At 46.6% G+C, this 13521-nt stretch overlaps 1 protein-coding gene across 2 annotated transcripts in view; it reads right to left on the reverse strand.

Annotated features, from left to right (window-relative positions):
* Positions 1-13521, reverse strand: part of TENT4A (terminal nucleotidyltransferase 4A) — a 43682-nt gene that overhangs the window by 11478 nt on the left and 18683 nt on the right. For both annotated transcript variants that reach the window (XM_038583339.1, XM_038583340.1), the window contains exons 2-6: positions 6415-6538; positions 5006-5052; positions 3939-4059; positions 2116-2223; positions 850-978 (exon numbers count right to left, since the gene is read on the reverse strand). In XM_038583339.1, coding sequence (XP_038439267.1) covers positions 850-978; positions 2116-2223; positions 3939-4059; positions 5006-5052; positions 6415-6538 — 529 coding nt within the window. The remainder of the gene's footprint in view (positions 1-849; positions 979-2115; positions 2224-3938; positions 4060-5005; positions 5053-6414; positions 6539-13521) is intronic.

Below are 13521 nucleotides of genomic sequence, written 5' to 3' on the forward strand. Positions count from 1 at the left end.
TTCGAGATTCTCTGGCAAAGACGGGCCATGGAAGTCAAAATAATGAAAGATGGCGAAACCACTACTTCCATCAGCCATATCAATGGTGAGGAAATTGGCCAAATTCTAAACCCTAAGCATAATCAAAATACAAAATTAATGATATACACCTGGAAGAACAGCTAGAGTATATGGGGAAGACTGTGTGAAAAACAAAGCTTGAATTTCTTCATTCAAGAAAATATAAATGGGGTAGTTACTGTTTCCGTTCACTTAGGAACTACTTAATATATTAAAATATGTAAGTATGGTTCATCAACACCACAGCATTTAACACATACAGGCAGGTTTTCTATTGACAGCTGTTCTAAGCTACTCAACAAAGGGCAATATAAAATTTAAGACAAAATATTTATTTCTTGTCAATCTGAGAAGAAAGGCTCTCTCTTTAGCAATTTGTATTTTTTGTCATATATAGTATCCAAATTTTCTTCTGAGACAAATTTTTTATCAGTCAGTAAACAAAAAATCAGGTTTTTTTTAACTGTCCATCAAGGCATGAAAGTCTCTACATGTACAGGGTCCTCAGTTCAGACTGGTGTACCCCTTATGGACAGGACCAGGAGAGCCCACCCTTCCTCAAACCGTTCAAACTCAAAAGCAAGCTATAAAGGAGAAAAAGGAGTAAGTATTGACCAAAATAGTTTTATTATGATAATCAGAAGTCAGTTTCCACTAAACCAAAACAGAAGAGTGGAGAGAGAGCAAGGACTGCTGGAATCCATGAAGCAACGGCTTCACAACGTCAAGGAAGAATGTGTTTCAATTTAAGTCTCAGTATCAAGGTCTCTAAAGAGAACGCACACTCACCTGTAGAAAGCTAATGGCCATTAAAATTAGGCTGTATGAGCTAATTCCACCAGTAAAAACTTCATTCAGGTCCCTCTGCAGGAGGAACTGTTTCAATACTAAAATCAAGTAAGGCAGCAATGAATATTTCTGTAAATTCCAAAAGAAAAATTTTTCTGTTAATTGTTAATATACCTTGAAAGATTTCTCACATAGCAAATTTCCCATAGTAGAAAGAAAAGCTTACTCCATCCTCTTGACACCTGGAAGGCTCTAAAGCCAATCATCCTCAACTTTCAGGGGCCTGAGAGTTAGTTATGTGAGGGGCTTGCTAAGACCCCACTGGGAGCCACACCCCAGGTCACAATTAAGCAGGGAGGAGATGAGGAAGCTTACGTGAAGAATCCCCAAACAAAGAGGAGCTCAGGAAGAATGAATGAGTGTATTCCTTCAAATTACTTCCCATGGCCTAGCTTGCTCTGCGACAGGAAGCAGAGGAGGGGATGGGGCAGTGAGCCAGGAAGGTCCTGGAGGCAATGCACAAGATCCCCATGCCCAGAGGCCCCCATGAGAGGAGACACCAGGGTGGTGGGGAGGTGAGCAGCTCGTGGGGCAGAAGGACAACACCAGAAGAACACGGAGAGCAGGGTGAAGGTAACGAGGAAACGGAGAGAGGCTGGTAAAGAGGGGAGGGGCAGGGCACTGGAAGCTTCTGAGGCTCTTGTGTTCTGCTGGGCACAGAAATGATCCTTCAGACAAGCCTGCTGCTGCAGGGTTAGGGAAAAACTGAAGGAGCAAGGTCCCTGAACCTGTGGGAAAAGGCACTATCCAGATTATGACCCTGGGGTTACCTCTATAGGGATTTTACCACTTTCCCTAAAATAGGAGGGCAAGACCAGCTGTTCAACTGGACCACGCACCTGGTTGGCTCAGTGAATAAGTCCACTACCCCACCCTTGGGCACGGAGACGATCCAAAGCAAGCAAAAACTACATTGTGATGCATTCCACTTGCAATAAACTAAACTCCGAAATCAGGCACACTGAGCTCTAGGGAGAGTCATTTTGTAATAGTGAGAAAGCTCTCTAAAAATCACTCAGCTTTATGGTTAGCCAAGGAAACAGCTAAAGAATTTCAAAGCATCTCTAGAAACAATATTGTATGATAAACAACTCAATTGTATAGTCTTTATCATTAAAGACTAAACTATCAGTTTAGTTTCATGAGACACCCGACACGACAGGTTCCCTAATTTTACAGTGAGTGCTAACTCGCTGACAACTGCACCTTCATGTAATTCTTGATGAGCTCCGCTGCCCGGACCCCAGTCTCCATGTTAAAGCTGATGTCGACTTTAACTTCAGTCTCCTGGTCTGTGAGTTTTATTATTGGTACCTGCAAAGATTTAATTGAAAAAAACTATGCTTTAATGGCCAACATTCACCACAGTCTGGCTCAAAATGTTTCCTATGCTGTACAGAGGGTTTTTTTCCTAACTCACCAAAGGGCTGAGAGATCATGAACCCCAGACTTTAAAAATGAGAAGAGAAGGGATTTTTGCCAATGTCGACTTCATCAGTCCCTTGAACCCAAGCCCCGTGCTCCACCTGCCCGCCCCCGAAAAGAGCTACTGCTCACCTCTGCCCAGCCCTCCTGGCCAGACTCAGCATCAGCCACTAATTACGGGAAGTCCTGGGCTCCAGGAGGAGAAGCTGGCTAAGTCCCTGCGCCCCCAGGGGTGCCTCCAGGTCCCCAAATTACGTTTGAAAGAATTTCTGAAAACAGAGTAACTTCAAAGCCAGTTTTTCAATTTTATGTTGTGCTGATGTTGTTTCTCTTGAACAATTCTACTTTGGGTATTCACTAAGACAATTTAAAAAATAAAAACAGAGCCAAAAAAAACACTTCCCTATAAAACCAGAGAAGCAGCTATTTTGAAAGGATTCTCATCAAAAAGACTTATCACCACAAGGTGCTCAAAACCAGCCTCATTAAAGCTGCCCCAGCAGCCATACAGACCACACTTCCTCCTACCCCCACACAAAGCCCATGTTCTTCCAGGAACAAAAGGCAAGACTTTGTTTCCTTCAGCCTCTAAGGAATGTAAAAGGATGTTCCCTTACCAAAAACAAGTGATGTCTAATCGAAGGTTTAAAACTCCTAGTAGAATACAGAGTGCACACCTCATCTAGGTCCTGAAACACACACCTGGTGGCAAACTGCCCATGATACACATGTGACAGGGATGGGCAGCAGGGGATGACAGCAACTCCTGGAGATCACCAAGACCACCAGGCATGATGGTCAAGAAGACAGAAAAACAAAATGCTTTCCCAAAGAACTTACCACAAAGTGTTTCAGAAGGAGCCCATGCCTCCACAACACGCTAACTCCCTCATGAAGATATTCCTGCTCCCCAGCCTGGCCTGGCCTCTACATCCAAACCAGCATACCTGGTCAGAGACAACTACCACCTTGTTCTCATCAAGAAGCCAACACCACGGGACAAATGGCAGAGCCCCAAGAGGGCATGGTGGGGGCTTTCTACTAAGGGCCACTTGCCAGTAGGCAAGTGACTTACAGTTCCTGAGGCATCTCTAATCCAGGACTTAGATAAACCTCGACAAGCACACACCTCGACAAGCACACATCAAAGCACCCTCATCTTCCAACTTCTCTCCAAGATAAAAGGTTTTTATATAGATACAGTTTTAAACAATGAAAGGAATAGGCAAGTTTTGTTTCTTAAAGAGAACTTGGCAAATGGTAAACATTTTTTGTACTACCTGTACCCAAACAGGCAGCACCTGGATGCATCCTTTTCTTATAAAGACATCCTAACAAAAGTTGACCAATCATGTATTTTAGTGCCAAGTACAGCATGATGCTCTCACACCCTGCAGTAGCTCACACTGTCATGAAATACGTTCTCAGCTGGTAATCCTAACTATTCAAAAGAAATACAAATACATTTATACCAAGAGGGAAGTCCTTCAAAAGTTTAAGCAGCAACTCCTATAAACATAAGCTAAAGACATGGGTGAATCGCAACTGCTGGCAGGTGTGCGAAAGCCTCCGCTGGGGCTGCGGGCCGAGGCCCCTACACTTACTGTAGCTTTGTCAAGGACTTTGATGGAGCACGGCTCAGCCACGTTGTGCTTCCGCAGGGCTTGCTCCAACAGCTGCAGAGGAGGACGCTCCCATTTTCCAAAGACCACTAAGTCGATGTCACTGGACAGAAGAAGAAGTGACCATGAACCCCTGGCTCACATCACTATCCAGTAACACACACCTCTGGGGTGGACCGGTGCTAGGGCCTGCATACTCCCATCTCCTTCCAGGCCATACACACCACCTATTAAGCATATCCCTCTGAAGGAAGGGAAGACAGTTTATGAATTATTGGTTAACATAAGGATGGAGAACCCAAAGGTTGAAAGAGTTTCCCAGCATTCCCAGGTAATCAAGGAGGTTGAAATGAAAATGCCTGCCCCTTTGACGTTTCCTGGCTCTTCCTCCTGTGCTGTCTACATATACTGCATCACTCTTGTCAACCTGTGCTTTCCTGGGCACCTGGGATCTGATCACTTCCCCACTGGCCCTGAGATTAAAGTCCCAAATCCTGAGATTACAGTCTCTTCAGTGTCCAAATGCTAACAGTGGGTTAGAGGAGAGTAAGCTTAAGGAAACAGTGCACATAACACTGTTCTGGGATCAAGATAGTTCTTGAGGAGGAAACACTGAAGAACAATTTTAGGATGCAAATTTGTTAGCTATTTTTCAATTAAAAAATACAAAATTCTGTTTAAATAGACTGTTTGCTTGAATCGTCATTAAAATAGAAGATCGATTTTCAAAAACATACCCAAAACTTTCAGAATATTTTGCACCGCATTTTCTTCCCATGACCCTCCCACTCATCTTTATGTGTCTGGTGTCTAGCATTTTTGTAACACAACAAATGACGTGCAAGAGGAAAAATACAACAGTTATCGTAACACTAAATTAGATTTTATTTCCTGCAATTTTTCCTCTATACTCCAGTCTTTTCCTTTAGCTTACATTCCTAAGCTGAGGGACCTACTTTTAGCCCTTAATAGGCACAGGCACGCAGACACTCCCCACCCCAACTAGACCCACATCCCCACAACACGAGCCGTTCGGATCTAGTACTCACCTGGTTGGAAGATAGAGGCCTGTACTAAAGCTGCCAAATATCTGTACCTGAAAGAGAACAGAGGTTGTCTCATGACACAGGACAATTCAAGCAGGCAGCCTTCTCCCACATCTCACTGAAAGGCCGCACTCCTACTCTGGGGAAAAATTAGAACTGCCCTGCAAGCTGGGGCAAGGGGGAAAGGTGGCAAAACACCATCAAAATCCTCTTACCCTTTAAGTTAAAGACCCACCCGAAATGGGAATTTTTAAAAACTCAAATGAAGAGATGAAACAATTATTGGCCTTTCCCACAACTGCTCAAAGCTGACAATTTTCAAACTCGTAGCTAAGGTGCAAAGGCAGGGCTTAGCCCCCAGGCACTAAAGTTTAAGTACAAAAACGTGGAATGTCATGAATGTTGTTGTAAAAGCAGAGGGACTTGGGACACCCAGGTGGCTCAGCGGGCTGAGCATCTGCCTTTGGCTCAGGGCATGATTCTGGGATCCCAGGAGGAGTCCCACATTGGGCTCCCAGCATGGAGCCTGCTTCTCCCTCTGCCTGTGTCTCTGCGCGTGCCTCTCTCTCTCCCTCTCTCTCTCTCTCATAAATAAATAAAGTTTAAAAAAAAAAAAAAGGGATCCCTGGGTGGCGCAGCGGTTTGGTGCCTGCCTTTGGCCCAGGGCACGATCTTGGAGACCCAGGATCGAATCCCACGTCGGGCTCTCAGTGCATGGAGCCTGCTTCTCCCTCTGCCTATGTCTCTGCCTCTCTCTCTCTCTCTCTCTCTGTGTGTGACTATCATAAATAAATAAAAAAATTAAAAAAAAAAAAAGCAGAGGGACTCAAGGGACTGCACCTGCTCACTGGGAGCATGGGTGCCATCCACCAGCCCAGCTCATCCATCCATCACTGGGTGGTCTCCTGTCACCATCATGAGTAGGAATGATTGATCAGCATAGGCACCCTGGGCCATCACCAACTTGGTGGTCCACAGGACATGTGTCGCACTGCCTGTGCTAAGCACCCAAGTGCCCATGGCCCCCATCTCAAGCAACACACATTCATGTCAGGTAATTCTTGGAAATTCTTTTCCAGTTCTACAAAATTGAACATACACTATGTTGTGGAATGAGGGCAATGGGTAGAATTCTAATCTCAAGGTGAGTTTAAAAGAATAATCGCACTATTCCAGAAACAAATTCCCTTAGGCCCACCCTCCCAACCCCAAGGGTGCTGCTTGCGAAGGTGCAGGGCGTGGGAATGTGCATGCCAAACTCCCAGTTGCCGCCCCACCGCCCTCCCCGGGGCCGCGCCTGCGGAAGCCCTGCCACGAGGGCCAGGCCCGGGCAGGGGTGGGGACGGGGGGTGGCCTAGGGCCAGGGACACCCTATGACCCCAGCCCCGGGCGCGAGTAAAGAGTGAACCCACATCAGCCGCTGGCCAGAGGTCTTTAACCACGGTTTCGATCCGCTTCACCACCTCCCGTCTCATGGCTGCTTCTTCAGGACAAGGGGACATGAAGTTATAAAAGTCAATGATTTCCTCATGAAGTCTGGTGGACAAAAGAAAAGACACACCCAAGTTAGCGGGAACAGCCAAGCCCTCGTGCTGTGCTGCGCGAGCCTCGACGGCTCATCTCCTCCGCAGGCACAGGATAAAGGGGCGGCTCGGGGCAGACCGCATCCCATCCCGGCTCGCTGTGCCCCGCAGTCCCGCAGGCCCATCTGCCAGCGCCCTGAAGGCCGTGTCCCCGTCGGTCACCCGGGAGCCTGAGCCAGAAAACCAAGGGAAGCGCATCCCAGGGGCGCGGGGCGGGGCCTGCAGGCCACCAAGCCCCGAGGCCGCCACCCAGCTGTCCTCTCCTGAAGGCGCCAGCCCCCCAGGAGGTCCAGGGGCCAATGCAGGTGCGGCACAAGTGTGTGCGGCCCTCTTTTCCTAACAGACATCTAACTGTAGCCTTTCCAGCAGAAGGGGAGCTCGGAGAGCTGCCTCGTCCCCTTGCCTCAGGAGCCACCTCTCGCACTATCTGCCTGCCCAGGGTGAAAAAGCCCATCCTGGGGCGGGCCAGGGCTTGTGGAGTTCAGGTTCAGGGCCAGCCAAGGATCTACACAGAAGACTCCTTCCATGGAAGGAAAGATGGTCATCTCCAGTCAGTCTGGAGGATGAATTCTAGGGGGCAAGTAATCTAATCCTGGGAATAAAACAAATCAAATTCACTTGTTTCCACTATAAGTTTGATTAGTAAAACAAAGAGAAGATAAATAAAATTTGCTCAATAATAACCTAATAATGTTAGCTCAATAGTTAGCAAAACAGCCCACATACCAGAAGGGAATACGTCTCAACAGGACCTATTGGTCTCAAGTGACAAAGCCAAGAGGCATCACATCACCTCACCCCTGCCCATATTTCAGAAGAGATTAGTAATGAGGTCGAGGCACGCCCACGTTCCCAGAGCAGAAGTGGTGCCAAGTAGAACACACTGGCCTCCTGATTTCAAGGGTCCCGTCCAGCCAATCAGATACGCTAATGACACACCTATCTGAAAGGTATATTCAATCAGGCCTAAAAGTGACCTGCTGTAATGAGTATCAGGAAGAGTATTTTTGCTTTGCCTTCTGGACTAGAAGGAGCACTCCCAGACCACTGGCTGGACAAGCAGCCCTGCTGGCTCTTCCTCGAGGCGAGCAAGGTGAGGCGAGCAAGGCGAGGCGAGGCGCTGCCTGAGTCCCGGAGCTGCCCCAAGACCAGGGGCTCCATGGTGTGATGACACCATCGCCCCAGAAAGACACAAGGTCTAACCATCGTGACATCTGGGCAAAGTCCAAGAGCCCCTCAGCTGCCTGCTCCTGCTCAGTGGGCTCCTCAAGGAGCCCTCCAAGTGAGGAAGCACCAAGGATGGGGTCTGGGGCGGCAGACCACCCCAGGAAGAACAGTGGAATTGAGAGAGACCATGCTGGATCGGGGAGGCACCCCTGCCCCCCACGCCACTCCCACACTCTTCCTTATGCCCTTCCCACAGCACGGTGAGGGGCTCACGGCTCACCACCTGATCCTGGCACCAAAACAATGCTTGCTCGTGTGACCAGTGTGAATGGGATGAACCAAAGCATGTTTGGGTTAAAAAAATATTTCGCTTATGACCTTGTCATTTAAGGTCTACGCTCTCCCTAAAACACATAACCACTTCACATCCCAAGCAGTGCTAATTTGCATTACTTTACTCGATACTAACATTACACATAGTTCTCATCACTTTAAGAAGCTGCATTTTATGTTTTTGACAACGCACTTTCACAATCAAATGCTATTAACCACATGCCCAACTGCAGGCATCAGCTACAACACAGGTCATTCTATGAGTCTGTGACTTCCCATCCTGAGTACACCCACATATTCAATGCTCCAAAGCAGTTCATAGGTACATCCATGATCATTTATGTCCAGATAATCATTACTGCTCAGAAATAAACATGCACTCTTCTCACATATCAAAACCTCAACAGCATTTCACAGCAGATAAGTCTGAAAAATAAAATCACACTGAAGTCTCCTTATATCCAAAATTAGTTGCTACCTTATAGAGCTCAATGTCAGCCCACCAGCAGTCAGTCTCCAAATCTCCCATGACAATTTCCATGCTGTGACCATCACAGAAAACTCTCCTCTACGATAGATCACAGAGGTGGCATCTCAAAACCGGCAGGAAACTGATTATTTAATGGGAGGCCCTGGGACACAGCCTCACATGGCAGAGACGGCTGGCTGTCTACCAGGATACTGAGGGGCCCCTCCCACAGCCTCAAGTGGCCAGGGAGCCCTGGCAGAGGCTGAGGAGACTTCCTCAGGTTTCTTAAGGGAAGAGAGGCCCACAGAATCCAGGAAAGGCCCCTGGTGTAGAGCAAGGAAGGAAGGCGACACAGAGGGATAACCTAATAGTTATCTAGACTGGACCACCAACACTCCATTACTTCTGTTCTCTGTAGCTAAACCAAATCCTGACATAGGAACCTAAAGACAACAGTGTGAGACTCCTACCTTGTTCTGTACTTGAAAACATCACTCAGATGCAGAGTTGAATTTTTCAGGTGAAAAAAATCAAAGAGAAGAAAAACCCACAGGGAATCAAATGCTATTTTGGACTCGGAAGAGGCTTTTCTAGACTTCAATATAAAACGACAATCACAACACAAAGAATGCAGAACTTCTTTCCAAAACACATGCTGAAGATAAACAAATTAAAAACCAAATGACAACTGCCCATGGCAGAAAAAGGACAAATCGGACTCTGAAGAAAGGCCCAGGCCCTAGCAGCATTCTCTGGGGTAAGCTGACAATTTATCACTTCTGGGAAACTGTGATAGGAGACCCTGAAACACACAGGAGAATCTGCAGTGCATGCTCACCGCAGGAGTGCTGGCCATAAGACATGGTCCCCCGTGAGACACCGTCCACTCATTAAGGACAAGAAGATGTGGTGAGCTGATAAGAGAAGATGCCCAGGACAGACGGCTGGTACAGAGACAAAGATGTGGGCCCACTTCATACGAACGTCTGGCCCATATATGCACCAAATACATGCGGTCTAAAAGGCCACATGCCAACACCTACAGTATTTCATGCCCTGGACACCAGGATGGGCTGGCGTGAGAACACTCCACTTTCTACTTCAGAACCTCTATACTGCTTGAGGTGTTTTTGTTTTTTACAAGAATGTGCTCATCACATAAATTTAAAAAATAAACAGGAAAAAGCCAACTGCATTTTAGATGACAACTTGACAAGACTGTGATCTTTATATTGCTTTTGCTTGTACACATTTTCTAATTTTAATGATAAATATAGATTCCTTAAAAAAAAAAAAAAAGTATCAAGTCAGTGAGGCTTCCAAAGCCCTGGTGTCTCTTCCCATCCACCCTAGCCAGGGCAGTAAGCTCCCAGAGCAGAGCTGGCTTATGTGGGTCTGGGATCACCAGCAGGCCCCAAGCACAGGTAGCAAGTCCACTGTGGGGACACGAGCGGAGACCCACGTGCTCTGCAGCAGGGTACAGCTGACACAACTTGCCAGGGGATGGACATGTTCTGTCCACGGGGCTACTGAGCACCTGAAATGTGCTACTGCAACTGAGGACCTGGATTTTTAATCTGACTCAATTTAAATCCAAAGAGCCATATGTGACCAGCGGTACATCTGGCTGCTTCTTCCTTAACCTCACCTAAGGCAAAACGTAACAGCAAGCAGACGGGGCAGCCCCATCAGAGCACACTTCTCGAGCTTTTCCAGAACTGGATGCCTGGGCTATGTCTCCTCCCCCAGGTCCTCCCTCTTCTCATCCCTGCAGGCCTAACAGTGCACAAAAGCAGAAGTGCGCCCTCCATCCCCACCCCCCCGCAAGGATAAGGCTCACTTGCAGAGCTCCACCACCTGCACACCTTCCAATAGGAGACAAACTTGATAAAAACACACTATTGCAAATAATGCTGCAATAAACAGAGGGTGTACATATCTTTTCAAAATATTGTTTTTGTTTGATTTGGGTACATACTCAGTAAAATTACTGGATCATATGATAGTTCTGTATTTAATTTTTTTTTTAAAGACTTTATTCATTTATTCATGAGAGAGAGAGAGGCAGAGAGGCAGAGACACAGGCAGAGGGAGAAGCAGGCTCACCACAAAGAGCCCGATGTATGACTTGATCCCAGGACCCAGGATCACGCCCTGAGTGGAAGGCAGATACCCAACTGCTGAGCCTACCCAGACGTCCCTGTATTTAATTTTCTGAGGAACCTCCATACTGTTTTCCAGTGGCTGCACCAATTCCCATTCCCGCCAATAGTGCACAAGTGTTTTTTCTGCACATCCCTGCCAACACCTGTTATTTCCTGTCTTTCTGATACTACCCATTCTGACTGGTGTGAGGTTCCATCTCATCGTGGTTTTGGTTTGCATTTCCTGATGCTGGGCATCTTTTCACGTGTCTGTTGGCCATCTGTACAGACAATACATGGAAGCAACGCAAGTGTCCAATGACAGAGGAGTGGGTAACAATGTGGCACACACTTATACAGTGGAAGATTGCTCAGCCACAGAACAGAATGAACACTTGCCATTTGAAACTGCATGGCTGGACCTAAAGTGTATTATGTGAAGTCAAGACAGTTAAAGACAAATAGCATATGATTTCACTTATATGTAGAATCTAAAACACAGCAAACAAACAAAAAACAGAAGCGGATTCATCAACACACGGAAGAAATGGGTGCGAGAGGAGTAGGGGGACTGAGCAAGTAAGTGAGGGCATTAAAGATACAAACTTCCAAGTATAAAATAAGTGACAGAAATGAAAAGTACAACACAGGGAAGGCGATCCGTGATACTGTACAATGCTGTATGGGGGACAGATGGTGGTCACACGTTATCTGCCAGGAGCACGGGGTGATGCAGGGAATTCCTCCAGCAGCATGCGGTACACCTGAAAGTAATGTAACCCGCTGGCCAACTCTACCTCAATTAAAACAAACAAAACACCTTCTAATAGGTCCTGGAACTCTCTTTTCCAACATCCTCTAAAATAAACATCTTAAAACCCTGGAGCTAAATATGGACAAAAAAGAGCCATGTCTGTCAAAGCTAAACATTTTAGTTCTTGATATAATTTAAACACATACTCACTGCTACATTTACAAAACCATGCTTTAATAGCGTAACGAGATGTTAGTAACAATAGTGCCTGATTAGGGCATTTTCCAAAAGGAACTGATGTAATTATGGAATTGAGCAAAGACTGTTCTTTCATCTTCACTAGAAGGCACTCTTTCTCCCTCAACACTCTAACATGTCTGAAACTGGAATGCAATTTTCAATCAATGGCTGGGCATCAGATCAGCTCAAAATTAAACGTTTTTCTTCCTTTGTGCACATTTCACAATGGTGCATCCTTTTAGGTCAGTTGATCTCTACAGGAAGTTGTCTATACGAAGTTTGTATTTCTGACCCACAAAAACAACTGCAAATGGTTCAACTCTTTGCATGCAATGGCACCTTGGATTCAACAAAATATGGCCTCAGAAGCTGACCACAGGGCATCTTGGGGAGGCAACAAGAGTAGAGCAAGAACCAGGGCAATGTGAGGCCTGCACTGCTGCTCTCAGCTAGAGGGAGCTGTGAAAACAAACTCTAGAACCCCTGCACTGCACAAACCTCCTACTAAGCCGCGGAGCCAAGTGCACACGCTGCTTGGGGCCTGGGCAGAGAAGGCACTTCTGCTGCTTTGTGGTGGCGCTTCAGCCTCATGCTAAGTGGGTCACCAATGTGGGCAGGCGCAGTGGGAAAGGAGGCCGGCTGCCCTGTGTACACGAGGGCTGCGGGCCCTGGCTGCGCAGATACAGCACACCTCTACACCTCTGGTGGCTTTCTCTGAGAAGCGGAATGCCGACACTCCAGCGAGGGGACGGCCCGTACAGATCAGGGGCAACCCTGAGACTCCATCTGGAAGAATCTCAGTTGACACCTCACAGTGAACGGAGCCCTAAAGGATTCATTTTCTGGGTATTTTAAGATGGCAATGGTAAGATTACAGTTTTCAGTAAATTTCAGGGTTTTTTTTTAAAGATTTTTATTTATTTATTCATTCATGAAAGACACACAGAGAGAGGCAGAGACACAGGCAGAGGGAGACGCAGGCTCCATGCTAGGAGCCTGATATGGGACTCGATCCCCAGTCTCCAGGATCTTGCCCTGGGCCAAAGGCAGGCGCTAAACTGCTGAGCCACCCAGGGATCCCGTAAATTTCAGTTTTAATCACAAAATCATAGACTTCTGAAGCATGATTTTCCAATGCACTTTTAAACTAAGTACTAGAAAATAAAGTTCTGTGAAAAATGAAAAAGACATATCTTATCTACAGTTGCTCTCTTATAAGACTCCAAATCCATTCAAAGAGTAAAGGACTGCTTAATTTTTAGTACATTCCAAATTAATTTTTGCTTTTAGTACCAAATGATGACGGTCAGCAACGATTTAGTGTCTCTCTTATGAGCACCTGGTATATGGTTGCCATAAATATTTATGAAACCCAACTCCATGGGCTATTTAAAAGGTGAAATGTTATTCAGTTAGCAAACCAAACTATCTGACTTCACAGCTAATAGAGCTATTGATGAACACAGACAACCCATTGCAAGAGGGGGATTTTTGATTTCAGAAGCTGAGCTGGTGGGGTTACATGGCTCTCAATTTTGTCTAACTTTGAATTGGAGCCAGGGAGGGCTGGCTGGTTCTGCACCCTCACTGGGGGCACTCGGGCGTTCAGCCCCCTAACCCTCGAACCCCAGCCCTGGCACAACCTGCAAGTGGCCCAAAGGTGACTTCTCTGTTCCCACCAAGGACAGGAAGATACGCTACAGCAGGTAAAAAAGATGCCTGAAGTGAAGACAAAGTACTGTATTTTAAATAAAACCCCATGGGAAGAAAGGGGGGGCACAGGAAACACACCTTTCCCTATAGGTGAATGATGCTTGCCTGCTCCCCTC

This window comes from Canis lupus, chromosome 34 (genome assembly GCF_011100685.1).
Source record: "Canis lupus familiaris isolate Mischka breed German Shepherd chromosome 34, alternate assembly UU_Cfam_GSD_1.0, whole genome shotgun sequence".
Classification (NCBI taxonomy): domain Eukaryota; kingdom Metazoa; phylum Chordata; class Mammalia; order Carnivora; family Canidae; genus Canis; species Canis lupus.